We start from the raw sequence: 24,915 nt of genomic DNA on the forward strand, positions 1-24,915 counted from the left end.
GTGACTTACTGATCTGAAGTGAGTACTTAAACTGCTAAAGATCATGAACATTTTTTATGAAAAAGTGCTAAGGAAAGAGGAAAAATTGTTAGAGGACCTTAAGAGAGGAAGAGATTAGAGTAATGTCTGAGTCTTTGAGACTCCATGGACTGCAGCACGCCAGGCTTCCCCATCTTTCACTCTCTCCTGGAGTTTGCTCAAGCTCATGTCCATTGAGTCAGTGATGCTAACCAATGATTTAATTGGTGGCCCCCTTTTCCTTTTGCCTTCAATCTTTCCCAGCATCAGGGTCTTTTCCAATGAGTCAGCTCTTTGAATCAGGTAGCCGAAGTATTGGAGCTTCAGCTTCAGTATCAGTCCTTCCAATAAATATTCAGGGTTGTAAGCAGGCCAGAAACTGCATTCAAAAGCTTATCTCCTTTTGTGAGGGACTTTGATGCCTCATTTGTGCATAGCCTTGTCTGGACTCACCAAACCCTGGAAGCTTTGGCACTCCTTCTCTTAGCTTGCAGACACAAAAGGAAAAGCTGACAACTAATCAAGCCATTCAGTCCACCTCCCAGTCCCTTCTGCCTCTTACCACAGTCTTGGTCTAGTATAGAGAATACATATGTGATGCCTGGCTGGAGACAGGGTTAGTCATGTTGTCTGCTTCACTTGGTTTCTGGAGATACAGTAATTTTTTTCAGCTTTTATGAGCTTGGAGCTTATAAACTATAAGTCCCAGAAGAGCCTGCAGGGTTCATCTGGCCCTTCCCTGATAAGGAATTATTTCATGGAGAGAAAAAAAAAAAAAAAAAAGGAAAAAAGCTGCCAGAACTCTGATCAGGATAGCAGACATCTAACCAGACCACAGCTAGAATTAGACCAGCATTTCTCAAACTTCCTTTTTATTTGTGAGAGGAGTGGGAGAGTACTGTCAATGCTGTTTTGCACAGAAACATACAATAATGGTCACATACGTTCAAGGGGTTCCTGGACTTCTGTATGTCCAGACTGGGAGTCCCTGACCTAGAACTGCGACTACTAGTCAGGAACTTATTAGGAAACTCAGAGTTGAGTGAAAAGAACCCTGGCCTTGAAGTGTGGAGGACTGGTCCTGACCCCAGCTGTGCACTATGTGAGTCAGAGAATTTCATTGCCCATTTCTAGGCTCAATGACTCAAACTCTGGGGTTTAGTAGATGGTTTCTGAGATTTCTTTCTAGTTCCAAGTTTCAAGGACAAAAATCAAGTCAATTTTTCTTTTTTTCCTTTAGCATTATTTTCAGGGGAGGGTAACGGTGGAAAGGCAAGTAGACTAAAAGTGTTTCAGCTGCTGAGAAAGAGGGATGGTGGGTGAACTTAAGGTGCTTTCTTCTCCATTATAAGAAGTGAAGTTCTTTCAGAGCCCCATGACTTCTTATCTATAAGGCTTTTCACAGAGATAATGGAGAAAGATGATTCAATCTTTCTAAAATCCACATTCCATTTTCAAATCTGTTCTTAGAGGAATGCTCTGACATTCATTGTCACAAGGAGTGCTCGTGACGGTCTCCACTTGTTACACTCTCATACTTGTGCATTTGCTTCTCCTAAAATGTCTGAGTGTGATGATGGATAGAGTTGTCTGGTATATTTATGGGCATGCAGCTAGGTGTGCTGGCGCATTTGCTTCTGCAGAGGCTGAGTGTTTGAGTGTGTGTAATTGAATGTGCACTTGTATGAGTGAAACTATAGAATTCGTATGTGCATAGCACTGAGTGAATATAAAAAATTGTGTAGATGGAGCGACATGTGGAATCGCGTGGGCCTGTGCGTGTACAGGATTTATTTTTTTTTAATAAGCTACTTTTGATTGTGCAGCCTCCTCTCACTTCTGTGATTGATTTCACGAGGGTAATGGTGCGTAAAAGGGCTGGTGAGATCTGGGGGCGCCTCCTCGTCTGACGTCAGAGAGAGAGTTTAAAAAGGGGGAGACGGAGGAGAGCACACAAGCTGCCTTAGGAGAGGCAAGGTTCGAGCCGTCGCTGCTGCCTGCGATCAGCTCCTGGAGTTTGACCAACCGCACTCTAGCTCGGCTTCGCCGCCGCCGCTGAGATGCTGTCCTGCCGCCTCCAGTGCGCGCTGGCCGCGCTCTCCATCGTCCTGGCTCTTGGCGGTGTCACCGGCGCGCCCTCGGATCCCCGACTCCGTCAGTTTCTGCAGAAATCCCTGGCTGCTGCCGCTGGCAAACAGGTAAGGAGACTCCCTCGACGTCTTCTTTCCCCTCACCCGAATCCCCTAACCTTCCCTCGCCTTGCCCCTGCTCCCTTGGGTGAATTTGAGGTGCTCCCAGAGTGCCGGTGCGTTTTGGGGTCCCTTAGCCACCAAAGCTCTCGGGAAAACTTTCAAAGTCCAGAATACCTTTTTACCTTTTTTTTTTTCTTTCCCGATCAGCGCAGTAGGTCACAGTTCAGGTGAGTTCTTTGGGATTCAAGACAATTCCAAGACCTTGGTTAATTGATCTCGAAGCGATAATGGCATCTCTCCCGGGTACTGATCGCGGGAGGTGCTGACCCAGGTGCTGAAAGCGCGGACCTCTGAAGCGGCGAGGCAGTACCTCCCTCCCATGCAGCGGGACTAGGGGCTAAAGGGCACTGTACAGCCAGAACACAACATGTTTACGGTTGTGAAAGGTCTCATTCCCTAAAGGGTGGCTTAGTAAAAACGGTAAGAACAATTCTAGTCTGTAGCTCATGATATGGACACTGAGTTAAACTATTGGCTTATGTTTCACCTTTGCAAAACTAACGATCTATTTCCTTCTTTGTGTGTGTTTTAAACCTACAGAAGCAGAAAACTTGCAGAAACATTTGAGTTTTTAAAGCTTCTTTGTGTAACTTGGTGGATATAGCAAAAGCCCTTGTTTTTTTTTACATCCTTAACTGATTTTAAGTGTCACAAAAAGTCCGCAGCTGGGAAAATTGGGGTTTGGTTGTGGTTAAACCTGTATTTCAAGCCAAGCTCTTCTGGTTTTTCTTCTCCACCATCCTCATTTTCATCCTCTTTCCTTCTGTCTTCCTTCCACCTCATACAGGAACTGGCCAAGTACTTCTTGGCAGAGCTGCTGTCTGAACCCAACCAGACAGAGAACGATGCCCTGGAGCCTGAAGATTTGTCCCAGGCTGCTGAGCAGGATGAAATGAGGCTGGAGCTGCAGAGATCTGCTAACTCAAACCCCGCCATGGCACCCCGAGAACGCAAAGCTGGCTGCAAGAATTTCTTCTGGAAGACTTTCACATCCTGTTAACTTTATTAATGATTGTTGCCCATATAAGACCTCTGATTCCTCTTCTCCAAACCCCATCTCACCTCCCTAACCCCTCCAATCCTCAATAAGACCCTCGTGTTGGAAATTGAAGACTGTAAATACAAAATAAAATTATGGTGAAATTATGAAAAATAAGATTTTGGTTTCTTATTGACTTAAATATTTCTGTTCAATGATATATGACTTAATTTGTGATTTCAGTCAAGTTATTTAATACACATGCTCCAAATCTCACAGATACAATGTTTAAAATTCCCTGTGGTAATAAAGATTATGTTTTGGTTGGTAACTCTGATAATTTGGGTTATTTTAAACATAAATGATTTCAAATAATTTTATGAATTCTAATTTTAATCCAATGATAATTATTGGAAGGGGCTACCACAAACATGTATTATATTTTAAATACACTTAAAATTATATGTAGAAGTGAGAATTAGTATTAATAGGTAAGCAGGCTGAAATATCCAACTAACCATCAGACTGATATGTAAAATAAATAATATATTAAAATTGAAAGGGAAAAATCACTTAGAAGTTGGAGGAAAGAAGCTGGTTTAAATAGCTAAAATAAAGCTGTGAGCTTTTAAAATGTATTTATAATTTGTGAACATTTATCCAGAGAAAAACATTGCTTTAAAATCTTCTTTGACAACCCTCTTTGTAACTGAACAAGGTTAAATGGCTGCTTCTGTTTTAAAAGTAAGCGCCTATTTTTTTCCTCAAGGGAAATATTAGTTTAATTATAAGATTCCAACATGAGAGCTATGGGTTACAAGAAACACATGTGCTGGGACACCTCAGTGACTGTTACACTCTTAAAGGTATTGAAGCACAATATCATAATCACAGAGTAAGAGGAGAGATCTCAGATCTTCTTTTGATTTTATGAAAGTGAGTCAAATAAAAATGCAAATCATAATAACAAATATTCCATATACGCTAGCTATTATTATCAGCACTATAATAACAAACTAAGCAGGGCTTCCCAGGTGGCATAATAGTAAAGAATCTGCCTGCCAGTGCAGGAGATGCAGGTTTGATCTCTGGGTTGGGAAGATCCCCTGGAGAAGGAAATGATAACCCTCTCCAGTATTCTCAGTTGGGAAATCCTATGGACAGGGGAGCCTGGTGGCCTACAGTTCATGGGGTCACAAGTATTCGGACACGACTGAGCAACTGAGCACGCAACATACTAAGTGGTATTGCTCAAGACAGATAAAAACATTGCTAATTTAACTCACAGAGACCTTAAAAAGATGTCCCTTTGAGGATGTGTGTTTTAACTATCAACTGTATTTAAAAAATAACTGCTAAAATCAGCAACTAAATATAAACAAAGTGTGATAGTTGCTCAGTCGTGTCCAACTCTTTGCAACCCATGGACTGTAGTTTGCCTGGCTCCTCTATCCATGGAATTTTCTTGGCAAGAATGCTGGAGTGGATAGCCATTCCCATCTCCAGGGGATCTTCCTGACCTAGGGACTGAACCTGGGTCTCTTGCATTTCTGGCAGATTATTTACCGAAGGTCAATAAACTCATAAAATCAATATAAATCTCTGGAGCACAGACTTACTAGTGGGAGCATATAAACATCTAAGAGGAATTTCTTATTTTATAGACAATATTTGTGTTAGAAAATACACATTTTTAATGTATTAATGAACATAACTTAGTGGAAGTTAATTCTTAAACAGCTGATCAAACAAGAGAAATCTAAGCCACTTTATTAGTCTCTGTGAAAACAGAACATCCTTTCAGGTACTGGTGCACCTTTTATTTACAAGACCTTGAGGAGCAAATTAAGGTGTGCACTTAGGGGGGATCTGTCTGTGTTAAATACATTATGTATGTTTGGTTACCAACCAACTCAGTTCAGTTCAGTTCAGTTGCTCAGTCATGTCCGACTCTTTGTGACCCTATAGACTGCAGCATGCTAGGCTTCCCTGTCCATCACCAACTCCCAGAGCTTACTCAAACTCATGACCATCATGTTGGTGATGCCATCCAACCATCTCATCCTTTGTTGTCCCCTTCTCCTCCCACCTTCAACCATTCCCAGCATCAGGGTCTTTTTCAGTGAGTCAGTTCTTCACATCAGGTGGCCAAAGTACTGGAGTTTCAGCTTCAACATCAGTCCTTCCAATGAATATTCGGGACTGATTTCCTTTAGGATTGATTGGATCTCCTTGCAGTCCAAGATATTCTCAGGAATCTTCTCCAATACCACAGTTCAAAAGCGTCAATTCTTTGGCGCTCAGCTTTCTTTATAGTCCAACACTCACATCCATACATGACTACTGGAAAAACCATAGCTTTGACTAGATGGACCTTTGTTGGCAAAGTAATGTCTCTGCTTTTGAATATGCTCTCCAGGTTGGTCATAACTTTTCTTCTAAGGAGCAAGTGTCTTTTAATTTTATGGCTGCAGTCACCATCTGCAGTGATTTTGGTGTTTCCCAAATCACTGTTTCCACTGTTTTCCCATCCTTTTGCCATGAAGTGATGGGACCAGATGCCATGATCTTCGTTTTCTGAATGTTGAGCTTTAAGCCAAATTTTTCACTCTCCTCTTTCACTGTCATCAAAAGGCTCTTTAGTTCTTCTTTGCTTTCTGCCATAAAGGGTGGTGTCATCTGCATATCTGAGGTATTGATATTTCTCCCAGCAATCTTGATTCCACCTTGTGCTTCATCCAGGATGGCATTTCATATGTACTCTGCATATAAGTTAAACAATCAGGGTGACAGCATACAGCTTTGACGTACTCCTTTCCAGATTTGGAACCAGTCTGTCGTTCCATGTCCAGTTCTAACTGTTGCTTCTTGACCTGTATACAGATTTCTCAGGAGGCAGGTCAGGCTGTCTGGTATTCCCATCTCTAAGAATTTTCCAGTTTGTTGTGATCCACACAGTCAAAGGGTTTGGCATAGTCAATAAAACAGAAGTAGATGTTTTTCTCAAACTCTCTTCCTTTTCCAAAGATCCAATAGATGTTGGCAATTTGATCTCTGTTTCCTCTGCCTTTTCTAAATCCAGCTTGAACATCTGGAAGTTCATGGTTCACAACTCAGTAGAGTGATATAATCACATTACTATGATTAAAGCCCAGAAGAGAACACAACTTAATTGTTTTCTGAGCAGTACATAGATTCTATGAGTGCCAGGAGATTTTAAGTTTTCAGTATCATCTTTAGTTATCTGTTCCCAAAGTAGTATGGAAATAATTGGCAATAATTGTATAGTTATGTGCCCACATATCTATAGTTATTCTTTAAAGATTAAATTGAACGAACATTTAATCAGTGTTAGGTGTCTTTCAGCTTCAGTTTTGTCACCTGCAAAAGCAGAAGGTCATAGGTACTTCCCCGGAGTTCCAGTGGTTGAGAATCCATCTTGCAGTGTGGGAGGCATGGATTTGATCCCTGGCTTGGGAACCAGGATCCCATATTCCCTGAAACAACTGGGCCAGTGTGCTGCAGCTAGAGAGTCCATGCATTGCAATGAAAGATCTCACATGACACAATGAAGACCCCACATGCCACAGCCAAACAAATAAATAAATTCTTTTTTTTTTTCTTAAGTAGGACGTCATACTGGCAAAGGTACTCATATCCCTTCCAGATGTGCCTGCCTTTTTGTGCTTTGATATTGACAAAAGAGTTAAGGGAGTACTGATTTTTGATCATTTTAGTCAAGATATGGAGCATAGTTTGTTTGTTTAATATATAGAAGGCTTTACATTTTACTTCCCATTTAGTTCATTTGTGTTCCTCTTAAGTTTTATTCACTGGAAGAGTCTAATATTCTAGCTCGTTTATCATTTAACCACAATGAATCTTTCAGATTATATTTTTCTTCCTCTTAACACAACCACAGGCTTCAGCAGTCCTAAACTATCTACTATTTCTTTTAATGGGAGAGCTTGGGCAAGGTGCTCTTGTTTTCTGGGCCTCAAGTTTCCCCATTTGAAAACAGGAATACTAATAAAACCAGTCCTTTAGAGTCATGAGGATTCAGCAAGACCATGTGTTTATAGTTCTTAGCATGTAGTGAACGCTTGGTAAGTTAGATGTCACAACTGGTGTTATTTTTATCACATGTGCTGTGTTTTCTAGCCTCTCTTCCTTTGCTTTTGCTATTTCCTGTCATTTTTGCAGGCCTGAATCTAAGCCAGCCTTTACTACTTGTTTTATATGCTTCTTGTTCCATAAAAGTCTTGCTTCGAGCCCTCAATTGGGACATTTCCCTTCTCTATTAATTTGCATCTCTTCCAAGGTACTTACTTATCACTTTAACCCATTGGTTATATTAATAGTTGCATGAGTATATGTTAGAAAGCATTTGTGTATGACCATCCAATGACTAAATATATGTCGGATACATATGTAAGGTGAAATCAGCGCCTCAGGCATTGCACATAGCAGGTTCTCAGTGTTCATTGAAGAATGAATGAATGATCCAGGAGCTTATCTCCTGTGAAACAAAACTCTATTACTAGGCAATGGAGGTTTTTCTCAAGAATGGCACAGGAAAATGGCATTAGTGGTTACTCTATATGATGCTGGTGTGACTCCAGAAAGACACAGCACATGGTTATAATTGTAATAACCACTGAAGTATGTGACTAGCAGACACTCATTTTGCACACTGAAATTAGTCCAGTTTTCCTTAACCATTTTACAGAGCTCCTCAAATAGGGTCTGCTTAACTGTCTACCAGCTATGGACTCACAGTTATAGAGAATCAGATTCATTAGCACTTTTATAACATTCACTTATTTTAAGATCATGCAAATCCACACTTGGTCTTACAAGACCAGTTTTTTGGCCTTGGCTCAAACTATTCTCCAATATAGAGATAATTCTGTTTTATGATGACATAAAAATATACCTTTAATTCTGAATAGTAGACATAAAAAGAGCCCCGAGATCATGTTTCTCAGCACTCATTTTACTGGAGGCTGACATATGGAGACACTGCTCAGGATACGCAGTGTTGATGTAGAGTCTGAACAAAGTCAAAGGTCCCCCTCTCATACCTCAGGGTTATTTTGATGATTTTCCTACACTGTCCCTCAAGGAATCTGACCTTCTAGATAATTGTTGTGTTCCAGTAGTTCCATTAATTGTCGTGTTCCATTAGTGAATGTTGATTTTGTCCCTGGAACTTCTTCACCTTCCCCCAAACAACTCGTCTGCATCTGAGAAAAAATAAGACAGTTGATATAAAATAGCTTCCTGTAGTTATAGAAAAAATGTTAGGAAGAAATGGAAAAGATACGGATGAAGAAAAAGGAGATTCAAGGGAGACACTCTTTGGCTAAATTAGACCCAAGAAACAAAGACAGATCCAAGAAGCAAAGGGCTTAGACAGACTAAGTCTTTCCCCGGCAGGTGGTGGATGGACTCATAGCCAGGAGACAGGGCTGTGCCTGGGAAGGTGGTCTTCAAAGATGTTATGATACATGTCTGTGGGACCCAGGAGGAGACACCTCAGTGACCTCCTCTGCTTCCGCAGTAAATGAGAATGAGTGCCTTAATTCCAGGTGTTCAGTTTCTTGTTACCTAGAATGTGCCTCAGGGTCAAGGAACTTGCTGGACACTGGGAAAAAAAGCTTGTATGGTATGCTTTCAGGGAACCGAGCCTAAGAGGTAAGACATATTCCTTAAAAATGAGCAAATGCTATAATGGAGGTTTGTCTAGACTGTTGGGCTTCTCTGGTGGCTCAGACAGTGAAGAATCTGCCTGCAATGTAGGAGACCCAAATTCAATGCCTAGGTCAGGATGATCCCCCTGGAGAAGGAAATGGCAACCCACTGCGGTATTCTTGCCTGGAGAATCCCATGGACTGAGGAGCATGCCCCGAGGAACATGCAGTCCATGGGGCCGCAAAGAGCTGGACACGCCTGAGCATGCACAAACCATCTAGAGTGTTAGGGGTAAAAAGAGGCGCCAGTAGCGTCCTCGGTTTTTTCTCTATAAATCATTCTCCTCATTAGTTTTAAATTATGGTTTGAAAGTCAAAGTGATTTTACCCTTGGTGGAATGAATAAATTATAGGTATATAATGATATAATACACACTTTTGCAATATAATCTAGGTTAGCTTGAAAAGTGTTTATATTCCTTTTTTAAATATGACGAGCCTGAGGGAAAGAGAGATTATATAGCTCGCCCAAGATGTCAGTAACTGGTGAGTGATGGAGCTGGAAATAGGTGTCTGATTTCTAATCCAGGGCACTTCCCAGAGTATTTTAGGGAAAAGAGGTGAATTAAAGGGAACCTATAACTTGCTGGGCAAATTAAGAGCAGATCAACTTCAGATCATCTTAATTTGCCCTTCTGTACATACACAAATGGGCATTACCACTCTATTATTGTCAGAGGAAAAACAGATTTAGGCCCTGGGATTGGGGTTTCATTCTGTTACTTCATTAGGAGCGCTATTTCCAAGGAACTCCCTGTAATCTGTTTTTCCACATGTTCCATATCGTAGTCTTAGTTTTGCTAAAGGAATAAATAAACAAACAAATAGAATTAATAGCTCTAGGCTTTAAAGCACATCTTTTTTCCCACTCAGTCTCACACACACAAATTTTAGTACTACCCGGGCTGTGGGCATTTTTTGCTTGAAGTAATTACAAATCCATCAAGTCCTTCTTTAATTTACAGGTCATGACATCTGCCTCACTTAACCCTGGGTAGTGATTGTATATTTTTTCCTCTGACCTTGCAGGTATATCCTGTGAAAAGCTGGCCTGAAGCTGGGATGTAGAGACCAGAAAATTTTCATTGAGACTTATAAATGAGACAAGCTGTTACTAAGTAGCCTTTTATACCACTGAAGCTGATACATCCCTCAAGGTCTCAGATAAATATTCTAGGTCATGTGGGTGGCCACCTTATTCCTATTAGCTTCACATGTCTCTGGAATATGGCCCATTAAGATGGTGAAATTGTTATCTAGAGATTAAATAGTTCATTAAAATTAATAATATTTCAAGAAATTCAAGCTTTTAAAATAAGGTTCAAATAGTTAAGAAAGATAATGTGTTCCCAGTTAATGGCTGTTTAATTCTATCTTTCCTGTATAAAAAATGTGTAAAAGTACATTTTCATTTCCAATGCTACATTAGGGTCAAATGGCACACTCTATGAAAAAAACATTAAGCTACCCTAGAATTGCTATCCCCTGGTAAGGATTTATCTGACTACAAAAGGCATATTATGAGACTCAAGATTTATGAATTTAACTAGGACTTCCTTCCTAGATCTTTCTTCTTCATTTTTCTGTCTACAATCTCCCCAAACACAAGGATGAAAGGTGATGATTTTATCAAACTAACCACCAACGTCTTCATCATCCTGATTTTTATTTGTTACTATACATGTGTTGGCATGATGGACTCATAAGTAAGCACTGAAGTTCTACAGACTTCAAGAAGCCTTCTGGAATCCCCTGGCTGTCATGCTGTTTTTCTCATATGATTTATGAGAACACTTATTCATGTGTTCTCCTACTGTGGATAGTGTCAATGGACAGATTTCTGGTGGTGTTGCTGCTGCCTTCTTCTTTCTCCTCTTCTTAGTTCTTCTCTAACACTCATTCTTCGCTTGGATAGCAGCACCCCAAGTTCCTTTTTGTAATCCACCTTCTGTGCATGCTCAGCCATGCGGAAATGGGAATGACTCCACTTCTAGTCCAGGATGGAGACTAGAATGGATTAAGCCATTCACAATATATCATCCCCGATCATAGCAATGGGTTGATGACTTGGGCACATGACCAATCACAGTGAAACTTAAGACTGTTGTGGGGGTCATCTGGGATAAGAGATTCTGATGCATACTACATTTTGAGAATCATCATTATGTGACAATAAAGGAAAAAATATGAAGCTTGGGTGGTAACAGGAAAGTCACCATGGTGAGTAAGATGTTTAATTTTCAAATTTTTATATTTCCTACCAAAATATTTCTGAAATAAATTCACAAATACAGTGGAAGTCTCTTGATCTCATCATCAGGTATGTTCTTATTCCTCTCTCTTCAGTTAGAGCCAAGCACTCTTATGAATTTAATGTGTATTCTTCCTGTCCATGATTTTATACTTTCACTATATATACGTGTGTATGCTCAGTTGCTCAGTCATGTCTAACTCTTTGGGGTCCCATGGACTATAACCCGCCAGCCTCCTCTGTTCATGGGGTTATCCAGGCAAGAATACTAGAGTGGGCTGCAATTTCCATGATCATAAATAATACGTTGTATAGATTTGTACTGTAACAGTCTTTATACCTTATAGCTTAGTTATAACCTTTAGTTACAATCTTAGTTATAATTTTTAATATGTTTCAGTCATTTTAATTTTTGCATAATATTTCATTATACAAATATATCCAAATTAATTATGTGTTTGTCTATTGATAAACATTTGATTTTTTCAAATTTGTTTGGGAGAGAAGCTGTTGATGTCCTTAGAAATTCCTCAGTACTATGAGACTGAATGATCTGTCTTTACCAAAGAAGAAATCTAAAATCAAAATAATTCTGCTGGTCTCCTAGTCCCTTTCTGTCAGACAAAAGAGTTCCTTCCATGTTTCCAGGTAACTTTTGCACTGTAGCTGGCTACACTTGAAAATCCATATAATTAAGCCCAACTACTTATTGCCTCTCTGTCTTTCTTCATCTCATCAAGATTTGGCCTCACTAAAATTGCTTCTTTGGAAATGGTCTGTAAAGAGAATACTCTGAATCTCAGCAGGTATTTCTAAATTCCCTTTATCCCAGTTAGCATAAATTCCCATCATGTGGTTCTAAGGGAGACTGGGAGCTGAACCAATCAGACACTAGTTTGAAAAACTGAAACGTGCTATTTCAACCTCTATCCGGAAGGAGCTGAATCAAGACTAACCTGGAGGCTGAGTAATATTTCATTGTATATATATACCACCTTTTCTTTATCCCATACTGCATAGCACAGTGGAGAAGGAAATGGCACCCCACTCCAGTACCCTTGCCTGGAAAGTCCCCTGGATGGAGGAGCCTGGGAGGCTGCAGTCCATGGGGTCGTGAAGAATTGGACATGACCAAGTGACTTCACTTTCACTTTTCACTTTCATGCATTTGAGAAGGAAATGGCAACCCACTCCAGTGTTCTTGCCTGGAGAATCCCAGGGATGGGGGAGCCTGGTGGGCTGCTGTCTATGGGGCTACACAGAGTTGGACACGACTGAAGCGACTTAGCAGCAGCAGCAGCAGAGCACAGGGAACTCTACTTAAGGCACTGTGGTGACCTGAACGAGAAGGGATTTCAAAAAGGGGGTATGGATGATTCATTTTGCTGTACACTGGAAACTAACACAGCATTGTAAAGCAACTAGACTCTAATAAAATTAATTTTTAAAAAATCGAAAAAATAAAAGAAAGACAATCAGGAGAAAAAAAAAAAAAAAGGACTAACCTGGGGATTAACTGGCAAAGGCTTTATCTGCCTGAGTGGATCAAATCACAAAGAGAATCAGTTGTTCACTGGGACCAGTCCAGGGGCCATTATGGCCTAAAGCTGTTTAACCTGCTATAAGCCTCTTTAGAAATCTGGTAAATTTGTATTTGGTGAATTTCATTACTGTAACAGTTCTGTCCAGCTCCCCTAATCAGACGTTCGCCGATACCCTTCTGATCCAGGCCTGAGCAACATATGGTTGGACCTAAGAGAAAGAATCATAGTATTTCCTGGCTATATGCTAACCCATGGCTCAGAATTGAACCTGTCCTTGACACTGTGTTCTAATCCCCCATTCGATTCCTATACTTGCTCTACCATATCCTTATCCAGATATCTGTCACCCAGACTTAAATTTCTCTAATGGTGGAGGACTCATTCCCTCCTGAGGTACTTTGCAGCTAGACAAAGTTTAATCACTCCTTCAGGGGAAGTCCTCCAAATGTTTGCAGAGAGCACCCATGCTTTGGCCCCTGACTGCCCCTACATGTTCTCTTCTTCCTCCTAGCCATCCCCAATTCTATTATCTTGCAAATGACACATATTTCAATTCTTTCACCCATTTGTGCATGCCTTTGAGTATGTGTTCTATCTTTTGTTTTTGTCTCCTGAGAATTAAAAAAAAAAGAAAAGATATTCTAAATGTTCAAGAAAGAAAGATTTCTAAGAAAAGGGTTATATCTACCAACTTTTCTTTTTTGGTGGACTCTGCCTCGTGGTACCTTGGCTATATTGATTAAGTGTTAGTTGGAAGCTAATTTGTGCTGGCTTTTTTATTTCATTACTGTCACCAAACCATGGGAAAATATTTTCTCAAATACTGAGAACTCCTTTTTTTATATAGATGACAAAGGTGAGAATTAGGTAGGAAAAGTATTATATTCAGTGTTACATTCAGGTTAAAACTTAGCTCTCGTTATTTTTTAAGCCAGTGCTCCCTATATCATCTTCCCCAAGACACTTGTAGGTATCAACTGGACATAAGTTGCTGTTGTTGCGACTCCATGGAGCACGCCAGGCTCCTGTCCTCCACCGTCTCCTGGAGTTTGTTCAAATTCAAGTTGAGTTGGTGGTGCCATCTAACCATCACATAAGTTAATAGTAGAATTTAAGACAATTTGGTGCTTGGGGAGGTAGAGTTAGGAAGTGGTGCTTAGGAAGGTTGTGTGGTCAATTTCTGCTAACCTAAGACACAATGAATGCAGAGTTCCAAAGAATAGCAAGAAGAGATGAGGAAGCCTTCTTCAGCAATCAGTGCAAAGAAACAGAGGAAAACAACAGAATGGGAAAGACTAGAGATCTCTTCAACAAAATTCGAGATACCAAGGGAACATTTCATGCAAAGATGGGCTCGACAAAGGACAGAAATGGTATGGACCTAACAGAAGCAGAAGATATTAAGAAGAGGTGGCAAGAATACACAGAAGAACTGTACAAAAAAGATCTTCATGACCTGGATAATCACGATGGTGTGATCACTCATCTAGAGCCAGACATCCTGGAATGTGAAGTCAAGTGGGCCTTAGAAAGCATCACTACGAACAAAGCTAGTGGAGGTGATGGAATTCCAGTTGAGCTATTTCAAATCCTGAAAGATGATGCTGTGAAAGTACTGCACTCAATATGTCAGCAAATTTGGAAAACTCAGCAGTGGCCACAGGACTGGAAAAGGTCAGTTTTCATTTCAATCCCAAAGGAAAGCAATGCCAAAGAATGCTCAGACTAGCGTACAATTGCACTTATCTCACATGCTAGTAAAGTCATGCTCAAAATTCTCCAAGCCAGGCTTCAGCAATATGTGAACTGTGAACTTCCAGATGTTCAAGCTGGTTTTAGAAAAGGCAGAGGAAACAGAGATCAGATCGCTAACATCCACTGGATCATGGAAAAAGCAAGAGAGTTCCAGAAAAACATCTATTTCTGCTTTATTGACTATGTTAAAGCCTTTGACTGTGTGGATCACAAGAAACTGTGGAAAATTCTGAGAGATGGGAATACTAGACCACCTGACCTGCCTCTTGAGAAATCTGTATGCAGGTCAGGAAGCAACAGTTAGAACTGGACATGGAACATCAGACTGGTTCCAAATAGGAAAAGGAATACATCAAGGCTATATATTGTCACCCTGCTTATTTAACTTATATGCAGAGTACATCATGAGAAACGCTGGACTGGAAGAAACACAAGCTGGAATCAAGATTGCCAGGAGAAATATCAATAACCTCAGATATGCAGATGACACCACCTTTACGGCAGAAAGTGAAGAAGAACTAAAAAGCCTCTTGATGAAAGTGAAAGTGGAGAGTGAAACAGTTGGCTTAAAGCTCAACATTCAGAAAACGAAGATCATGGCATCCAGTCCCATCACTTCATGGGAAATAGATGGGGAAACAGTGGAAACAGTGTCAGACTTTATTTTTTGGGCTCCAAAATCACTGCAGATGGTGACTGCAGCCATGAAATTAAAAGACGCTTACTCATTGGAAGAAAAGTTATGACCAACCTAGAGAGCATATTCAAAACAGAGACATTAGTTTGCCGACTAAGGTCCATCTAGTCAAGGCTATGGTTTTTCCAGTGGTCATGTATGGATGTGAGAGTTGGACTGTGAAGAAGGCTGAGTGCCGAAGAATTGATGCTTTTGAACTGTGGTGTTGGAGAAGACTCTTGAGAGTCCCTTGGACTGCAAAGAGATCCAACCAGTCCATTCTGAAAGAGATCAGCCCTGGGATTTCTTTGGAAGGAATGATGCTAAAGCTGAAACTCCAGTACTTTGGCCACCTCATGCGAAGAGTTGACTCACTGGAAAAGACTCTGATGCTGGGAGAGATTGGGGGCAGGAGGAGAAGGGGATGACAGAGGATAAGATGGCTGGATGACATCACGGACTCGATGGACGTGAGTCTGAGTGAACTCCGGGAGTTGGTGATGGACAGGGAGGCCTGGCATGCTGCGATTCGTGGAGTCGCAAAGAGTCGGACACGACTGAGCGATTGAACTGAACTGAGCTGAAGACACAATGAGTAGAACTGGGTAACTGGATTTCCCAATTTTAGCTGGGCTTAGTTTTAAACCAGTGCAGTGTCGTACAGTCTTCAAGAAGGACTGGTGAATAACATTTTCTTTCTATTTAGTTACACGAAATACTATTGAGTGCTGAGGCACCAACCAGATGCTATGAGTATTCAGAGACTCAGACCTTGACTTTGAGGAGCCCAATACAGGGTGGAAGGTTGACAAGCTCAAGGGTGAGTGTAGGAAGTTCTATGGGTAAGGTGTGAAGCAGTTGTTGCCTGAGAGCAGCCAAGAGAAAAAAAGTTCCCATGCAGGGAAACTGGAAGAGCTGAGCTTTTACAGTTGGTGGAAAGCTGATGTGTGTGACTGTTACTCCATACTGAGGGGACAAAGGCAAAAATACAGAGTGGGAAAATGCAGGGAGCATTTCAAGAATGCTGAATCCTTTTTTTTTTTAGACACTAGAAGATTATTTATTTATTTGGCTGAGTGGGGTCTTAGTTATGGCACATGGGATCTTTCACTGTGGCACAGAGACTGCACTCTCTGGTTGCAGTGTGAGAGTTTAGTTGTTCTGCTTTGAGGCATGTGGGATCTTAGTTCCCAAACAGGAATTGAACATGCATCCCTACCTTGTGAGGCAGATTCTTAACTGCTGGACCACCAGAGACGTCCCAAGAATGATGGATCAGCTTTGAGGTGTATTACTCTGATCTAGATTTTCCTTGGCCCTCAAGCAACAGTTTCAGCTGTTGCTTGTTCATAGTTGATGCAGAGAGTCAAGTCTTTCCCTGAGATGGATGGGGGAAGGATGAATCTCTTTTGAGATGGGGTGTGAATATTTTTCGTTGTCTTTCAGAAAGTAAAATGTATTTGCAGGAGTCAAAACAAAGAGGCTTTGCTATACTTTGCAGCCCCAGAACAAAAACAAAATGTTAAAATAGGTGGTCAAAATATTTTTTGACCATTCAACCTCCAAGTGACTTTAAATAAAAGATGGAGAGCCATTTTGAAGGTTGATCAATTATCATATAGCTTCTGTTTCTCTAAATTGGTAGCAACTTCAGTATCTGGTTTTCCTCTTGTGTTTGTCTTAATTTTTATGGAAAGCCTATAACTTGATAATATCAATAATACATTTATATTCAGGACAAAGCATTAATCAGAATTTTAGGACAGAGGGAATCATCTAGTGATTAGAGAATAAGGCCTTTGTTTTATACATGAAGATTATTGCTTTCTTTAAAAAACTGCATCTAATGATGTGTTGCCTTTAATAGTTTCCTGAGCACTTCTATAAGTATCAACTCATTCACTCAAGATAAATGTACTGAGTGTCTCCTACATGTGAAGCTCTCCTCTAGTGCTGGAACAGTAATTATGGCCTCATCTCTGCCCTGAAGGAGCTCACAGTCTTCTGGGAAAATCTGTCCTGTAAGCAAAGTCATGATTAAGTATGATAGCAAATGCAGTTGCAGTTCACAGGCAGGAGTAAGTGAATGTGTCTGCAGAGGAGGCCGTGCTTGAGCTTGGTCCTGAGGATGAAGATGAAAGCGTTGAAGATAATTCAGTCAGAGGAAAAGCAGATACTAAGCGCATTGACTTGTGACTCAGACTCATTTATAGGCAAGTATAAGAAACCCGTTTCATACTTGCTTGAATATGAATAGGAATGCATGATTGGGAACCATGGGCATGGCATAGACCCCAAGGGCAAGGTAATGTCAGGCCACATAACGGGGCTGAACAAGAACAGAAAAGGAATTCCCAGAACCAGAGGTGTCTAGTTTATAGCTCTCGGTGTACATTTTTGGTACTTGGCTTGGCTTGGGTCCAGAATCTACTCCAGCCCTACCAATAAAACAAGATTGGGAAGGTCAGGTAGTACAGGCATGGTGTTCAAAGCTCTCCACTCTGGGTGAAAGCTTCAAAGAAGGGAGCCCGAAAGCTGAAAGGATAATCCGAAAGTTATCTGCTATGAGTAGATAGCAGTAGTTATCTGCTATAAGTAGATGTTTTTCATAAGAATTGAGAATGGTGGTAGTGCCAGAGGGTGAGGTGGTAGTGGTGGTAGTGATGGGGTGTGTGTGCGTGTGTGTGTGTGTGTGTGTGTGTGTTACCACATGCATGTTAATGGAGGTAAGGTAATAGATGAAATTGGAGGGTTAGCATGAAGGACATTGTGAAAGAGTTTTACTTTTGTTTTTCAGATAATTAGGGACTTTTAAATACACCGAGAGTAAAATGATCAGAACTGTGTTTTGGGTAGTTAACTAAGATGGTGATGTGGAAAATAAATTGGAAAGGAATAAACCAGAAAAAGAGAAGATAGGTTAGGGGTAGTGGAAATAGTCTAGGTAAGAGATAAATAGAGCCTTAACTAGACAGTGAAGGTGGGTAAAATGGGATGAAATGGAAAAAAAGACTTCAGGAGAAAGACATAATCGAATATTATAGCATATACAATGTGGCTGGGCATTTAGGTAGAGACTCTTGGTTTCTACTTTCTTTTTAACTGAAATATAGTTGATTTACAATGCTTTAGGTATACAGAAAAATGATTCATTATATATATATATATATATAATATGTATATTCTTTTTCCAGATTCTTTTCCATTATAGGTTATTACAAGATGTTGGATATCATTTTCTGTGCTATACAGTAGGTCCCTGTCATTTTGTTTCCACTTTCTAAATGTAAGCGACAGAATAGCATGGAGGGCCATTCTCCAAGACAACAGAGGAAGAGAAGGCTTAGGTGTATGGCTAGTATGTTGACTCTAGGTACTGAGGACCACCAAAGGGGAATGGTGAAGAGAGATGTTACAGGAATGAGGTCTGGGCTGAAGATGAGATTTGGGAATCATAGTTCATGGATGGTAATTGAAGCTGCGGGGTGAAATTTTCCAGGAGTAGAATGCAGAGTCAATGGAGAAATGGAGGGAAGATGGAACCCTGAGGGGAGCCCCTAGTGGGAGGCAGTAGAAGAGAATAAAATCAGAGAGGAGGTTGAGTGGACTGGAACAGAAAAGAAAGGTGTTCTGGAAGCAAAGGATGCAGAAATTTGAAAAATGGGAAAGTTGTTCATCATCGTCCTGTGCTGTGGGTCAGGTAGATATTATTTCCGTTCACAGGGAGAAAATGGAAATTTGGAGACTTAAATGACTCATTCAATAATATAGGATTGATTAGTGTCAAAGGTGACTAGAACTGGGGTGTTTTGACTCTCAGCCCTAGGATCTTGCAACTCCAGAACATGACCACAGTGCCTGGGAAAAGAAATGCTGGAGCACCACCCAGCTCTCCTGGGGAGAAGAGATGGCAGTTGGGGAAGTGATGGAATGGAGGAAGAGGTCCTGTGGTTGCTGCCTTGTTGCATCCTTCAGAGACCAGTTCAGAGCAGGTGGGCGGCCTGGTGCAAGCACCAGCCTGGAGGCCAGCTTGGTCTTTAACTGAAGCAGTGATTTCAGCCAGGCTGGACCTCAGTTTCCTTCCCTATAGAATTGGAGAAACATTAAAATGTAGTCTCCCACCTCTAATTCTATGAGTCACTTTTTATGATACAGCTTATTGGGTTTTTCCTCATTACAGAGGGAACATATCCTCATAAACTTTCAATTCTGTTTCTAAGTATGAGGGTGAGAGGGCTATGGGAGGCACTGAGAAAGAACCACAGACATTTATCTCTATAGACAGAGATAATTCAGAATTGTACCAGTTTCTATAAAACCCTGGCTGAATATAATGCGGGATACAGAAGAGTTAGGCGAAGAGGCAGAGACTGATGGAGTGTGAAGATTGAAAACAAATCTAGAATGATAACAGTAAAAAACAACAACAACAACAACAACAACAAAAACAGAACTTAAAACCACACTAATTAAAAATAGCTGAAGCCCCAGAGATGCATTTAAAGACAATCACACTGGATTGCTCATATTAAGAACAATAAAGAAATGGCGATGCCAATTCACTTCGTATTTGGAGTGCCTTTAAAAAAATAGTAATAAACTGATATTAGAAAAAAGCTTTTCCTCTTGAAAATTCTCCCCCATTTCAGAAAGGGGGAAAAAAAAAAAACAACAGAAAACTCTCACATCATTTTCCTTGAGTCTTTGCATGCTGAAAGGAAAGTAGAATGAAATTAAATTCTCTTTAAATGTTTTCCTTCCAGGCTGTAAAGCTGCTGGCATCATTTATCCCAGCCCTGGCGCTTATACAATCTGGGTGCCACGGGAGCTCTTGCAAGTCATTAAATAAAAAGAAGACATCAAATAATAGGAAAAGAAGGCAATTAAAATGCTGGACCCAATAAGATAGTCAGAAGACTTGATTTAAATACAAGTCCAAGACCCAGAATATTGGACATTCAGGAGTGAGGGGATTCAACTGGGAAAGATAAAGGGAGCTAAAAGAGTGCCTTTAGAAGTAGAAAGGGGGCCATGGCTCATTGATGTCCAGGCCATCTTTCTTTGTATAGAATAAGAATGGACAAGTCAACCCATGAACTCTGGTATTTCTGAGGCTCCCTGAAGCTTGGAAGGGAACTGGGTATTGGGCAGGGAGAATACAGAGGGTATAGATCTCTAAGGTGCAGATTCACTGGGATGGGATCTGTTACATACGAGGAAGACATCTTAGTCTGGGAGCTAAGTCTTAGAGGTTTGCCTTCCTTTGTTTCTGTTCTGTCTGTCTCTGGGAATGAGCCCTGGGGTCTTGTGACTAAGGCTTTCTACTGGAAGTTGCACTAATTCAGACAAATGGCTCTGCAGGCTCCAAGATCCCAGATTGAGGCCTTTCCAGCCCAGATAGGGTCTGAAGTTACCCTGGGAAGCACAGGATTCCCAGACACATTTTCCAGAAGGTCATCTTCATGGCCCCAGCACTGAGGTAGTGCACACTTATTTCAGAATCTCATGAAGCCTCTGGAACCGCTTGTCACTCTGGTATCTGCCCTTGGTTGTTCCTGAGACATTGGCTCAAAACTGGGTGCAGGAGTGGAGGGTCCGGCATGTGTTACACCAAGCTTGTTCTTTCCCATTTCCCACTCTTTCCAGGACAGGGGCTGAAATTGTCAGTGGACTTAGGATGGGCTTGAAAATCTAGCCAGAGTCTTCCAGGAAGGTCATAAACCCTTATAAAATGAAGGTGAGAGGTCGTAGTGCACAGACCTTCAGGGTACCACAGAGAGGGTAACAGGTAGGAAGGCAGCAGTCCCCTAGTGTCAGGAGGAAATAATCTGCAAGTGGCAGACTCTTTTTTTCTCCCCTCTCTGTTGATGAAACCAGTTCTGCCTAAGACTAACCTTTTTCTCTTTTCTCAAACCTTGGGCTGATAATGGCTCAACATACCAGTATTCATGTCAATTGTTTTATGGCCAGGGATGACACACCTTGTGCCATCCTATCTCAGAAATGCACACTGTGGGAGAGGGGCCTGGTGAAACTCCCTCAGCCTTGAGTGTTTCTCTTATCTGATTAGGAGCTCACCGACAGACATAAAATGCCTTGCTAAAAACTAGCAAGGGACACTTTTTCTGTTCCCTTCTGATGTCTATGTCAGAAGCTTTCTCTCTATCTGTTATACTTTAATAGAACTTTGCTACACAAAAGGCTCCAAGTAGTGAAGCCTCATCTCTGACCTCAGATCAAAAACTTCTCTTCTGGAGGTCATCAATCCCAGAGTAACACATGGCTCACAGCAGCAACCTTTTACCACCACCTGCTTGAGGTCATGGGTCAAGGAATGTGTTTGTCTGCTAACAGGCCATTCTGGGTCTCCATCTGAGTCTTACTCCTACTGGAATAACCTTTGGAGGTGTTATAAGAGATTGTGTCTGCAAACCTCCTGACCTTGAGTCACACTGCTGAGCCCTCAGGTTAATTTTACTCTGGGAGGTGTCAGATTCACCACTTTTTCTTGCTTCCTTGGATCCTCCACCCACTTCCACATCTGACAAAGTCAAGGGCACTTGTGGTAGCTTGAATGAGGCCTCCTAAAGAGACCCACATCCTAACTCTTGGAATCTGTGAACATTACCTCATATGGCAAAAGGGACTTTGCAGATGTGATTAAGGATCTTGAGATTGAAAGGTTATCCTGAATAGTCTGAGTGGACCCTAAGTGTATTCACAAGCATCCTTATATAAGAGAGAGGCAGAGAATGATTTGAGACAGAATAAGGTAAGGAGCTAAGTAAGACAAGAAGATGCTGGAGGAAGGAGGTTTAGCTAAGGAATGCAGCTCTAGAAACTGGAAAAGGCCGGGACCCAGATTCTCCCCTAGACCTTCTGAAAGGAGCACTCGCTTTCTGAGGTCTGGGCTCTGACCCAGTGAAACTGATCTTGGACTTCTCACCTCCAGAACTGTAAGAGAATAAATGCACGTTGTTTTAAAATTCTGAGTTTGTGATAATTTGGAACAGCAGATCTAGGAACAGGATAGACAGAAAAAAAATTCTTTTTAGCCCTGGGAGTTAGGCATGCAGCTTTGATTGTCTCAGTTTTTGTTCTATCATAACTTATGGCAGGCACACAGTTCCTCTTTGCTTAAATACAGGCTAACATATTCCCTGACACCCATACCAGCTTGATTCGGGATGAATTTCATTGTAATAATGTCCTGGTTCTTTTCATTAGCGTCAATGATAGCGTTAGAGAGGAAGGCCTGTCATGAACCCTTCTCTTCTTCCTGCCCATGGCTCCCATTCTCTGAGCTCACATGGGCTGTTAGTTCCTTTGGCTGTCTGTATCTTCTCCTGGGAGGACCAGAGTTCTGGAGGTCAGGAAGGCTAGATTCTACCTTAAACTTTAAAAAATGGGTTCCAAGGATTCTTAAGTCATTAAGCATATCTTGTAAACAAGGGAAGAAAGTGGACACTGAAGGGAAGAACACTGGACAGGAAACAAACCTTCAACCTGAGCACTTCCTGTAATTTGGTAGGAATTCTAGCCTCTAGGCATTCTGGGAGGCTTTGGCTTATTGCCTCTCATTTCAAGTGGGCAGACTGGCCCAAAGTTGGAATGAGGGATACCTGCCTGAAACTTGATGTCTTGGCATTTGAAAGACATCCTAGATCTTGGAACTTTCCAGAGCTAGTCCTGTTTATGAGGCAACCCTGAGTGCAGAGTTTCTGAATTCTATGAGGCTGGTGGTCATGGAAGATAGACATCATGGTTGGTAGTGTTGACTTAGAGCATCTCTAGGATAACCAGGCAGACTTAGAGCAGCTCTAAGATAAGTCAGTTGTTATCTTTACTATCCTTACTAATAAGCTGTATCCTTCAATTTTTTGAAGTTTTCAACTCTAAGCTAAACTCTCTTTCTCCCTTTCCTTCTCTCCTTGCCTCCCTTGTTCCTTTTCGTTTTCTCTCTCATAGTTCTTGCAGCATTGGAAACCTGGAGAAGATAAAATAGAAGAACGTGTTGGGTGGAGGGTCTTAGGTCCCATTGCTTATGCACAGATCTTGAAACTGAGGTCAAAGCTCAGTTAGTTACAGAATCAACTGCTCAGACTTTAGAATAAAATAATCTTTCTTTTGTACTATGTGGTGACCCACTGCAGATATTACCACCGAAGAGACTTGTATTTTGTCATCAAAATGACCCTTTGTGCTCCAAGAATTTGCTGGTATGGAAATCACTGGCTGGTCTAGTTTGCTCTCATTCAGCTCAAAGCATAACCACCCACCCTTTGGTTCTCTTTACTCTAGCACTGCATGGGTGGCAGAATAAGATATCTCATTGGCTCTAGGGTGGGCTGCTGTCCATAGTGTCATACAGAGTCAGACACGACTGAAACGACTTAGCATGCATGCGTGCTAGGGTAATCAGTAAGGAATTAATGTTTCCTGAGTCTGAGAGGCCCTTTGCCTCAGTTACTTGGGTAAATTTGAGAGTCCTGAGAGGTTTCATTGCTGCTTATTTTTTCTATTTGAGAACCCACACGACTGGGTTAGAAGAGCCCTGGACTTCACACAATGACAATAGCACTCACATTTAACCCTTCCAACCCAGGGAAATAAGTGTTACTGTTGTCCCTACTCTACAGGGAGGCTTAGGAGGAGGCGACAGAGCCAGCCTGGACCCTTGCTGTGGTTCTCACATTAGATAAGTGTCATAACCCCTGGGGATCTCCTCCTGTTAGACCTGGGTGGGTCTAGGAGTGAGAGCCAATACAGGCAAGACCTTTTTGGAAGGTCTTGTTGGATAGGATCTGCAGGATATCAACCCAACTGGCATAATTATTAAATAAATAGTGAAAAGTAAAATGTTAGGTGGAGAACAGATTGCAAGCCAGTTGGATACATTGGACTCGGCATAGAAATCCATGTCGGCTCTTCAAGGGTCATGGATAGAGGTGTAAGTGCCTCGGTCTGGGGCCAGGCAAAGGTCAATAGACAGAGAGCCCACTTTTGAAGTCCATCCTGGCATTCACTGGTTGAATTCAGTATTACTTGGTGGCAGGGAGATCCAATATGATTATCATATGGTGTGGGAGTTGGAGGGCTGACCCAGGAAGGGAATAAACTCAGAGACATTTTGGAAGAAAAAAACATGACAGTATTTAATGACCAGTTAGACATAAGACCTTAAAGACAGTAATGAGTCAAGAGTGACTCTGCAATTTCTCATTGAAAAAAGTGAATACATACAGATTTCTTTTACATCTCAAAACAGTACTAAGACAAGGAGTCTGCAGGAACCAAGTAGGGCATAGCTCAAGGATTTGAGGAGAATGTCAGAAAATACTGTTCTCAGGAATGGAATTTAACAGAAATGTATGACATCCATCAAGTATGGAAGGCTTCCAGGAAATAATTCACTTGGAGATGACTTCTGAATGTTGTTAGTGAAACTATAGCTTTCCCCCCACCCCAAGATATTAAAAGATACCAATTTCAGATGTAATTAATTAACACAAGATGTGTGTTAATTCTGAGGCTTCCAACTGATCTTGTCTATCAGGAAAATGTATTTAGGTGTGCCCTGACTGATATAAGATGAAAGGTGTTTTTTTGACTTGTTAGAGCAAATGATAAGGGAAAACCAGAGAAAGAAAACTACCTAATGATTATAGACCTTCCTGTGAGAGAGGA

General features: G+C 41.2%; 1 protein-coding gene across 1 annotated transcript; it reads left to right on the plus strand.

The window, feature by feature from the left end:
- The first annotated feature begins 2,021 nt into the window (after positions 1-2,021).
- On the plus strand, positions 2,022-3,375 carry SST (somatostatin). The gene is made up of 2 exons (XM_069573018.1): positions 2,022-2,216; positions 3,058-3,375. The coding sequence occupies exons 1-2, from the start codon at positions 2,079-2,081 to the stop codon at positions 3,268-3,270; spliced, it is 351 nt and encodes a 116-aa protein (XP_069429119.1). The 5' UTR covers positions 2,022-2,078; the 3' UTR covers positions 3,271-3,375.
- Positions 3,376-24,915: the final 21,540 nt, after the last annotated feature.

The sequence above is a fragment of the Ovis canadensis genome, chromosome 1 (assembly GCF_042477335.2).
Source record: "Ovis canadensis isolate MfBH-ARS-UI-01 breed Bighorn chromosome 1, ARS-UI_OviCan_v2, whole genome shotgun sequence".
NCBI classification, from domain to species: domain Eukaryota; kingdom Metazoa; phylum Chordata; class Mammalia; order Artiodactyla; family Bovidae; genus Ovis; species Ovis canadensis.

Bases quoted from the DNA above. Each gene is read 5' to 3' on its own strand.
- SST (XM_069573018.1), top strand. From the start codon at position 2,079: ATGCTGTCCTGCCGCCTCCAGTGCGCGCTGGCCGCGCTCTCCATCGTC. The intron at 2,217-3,057 runs GTAAGGAGACTC...CACCTCATACAG, and splicing joins CTGCTGCCGCTGGCAAACAG to GAACTGGCCAAGTACTTCTT.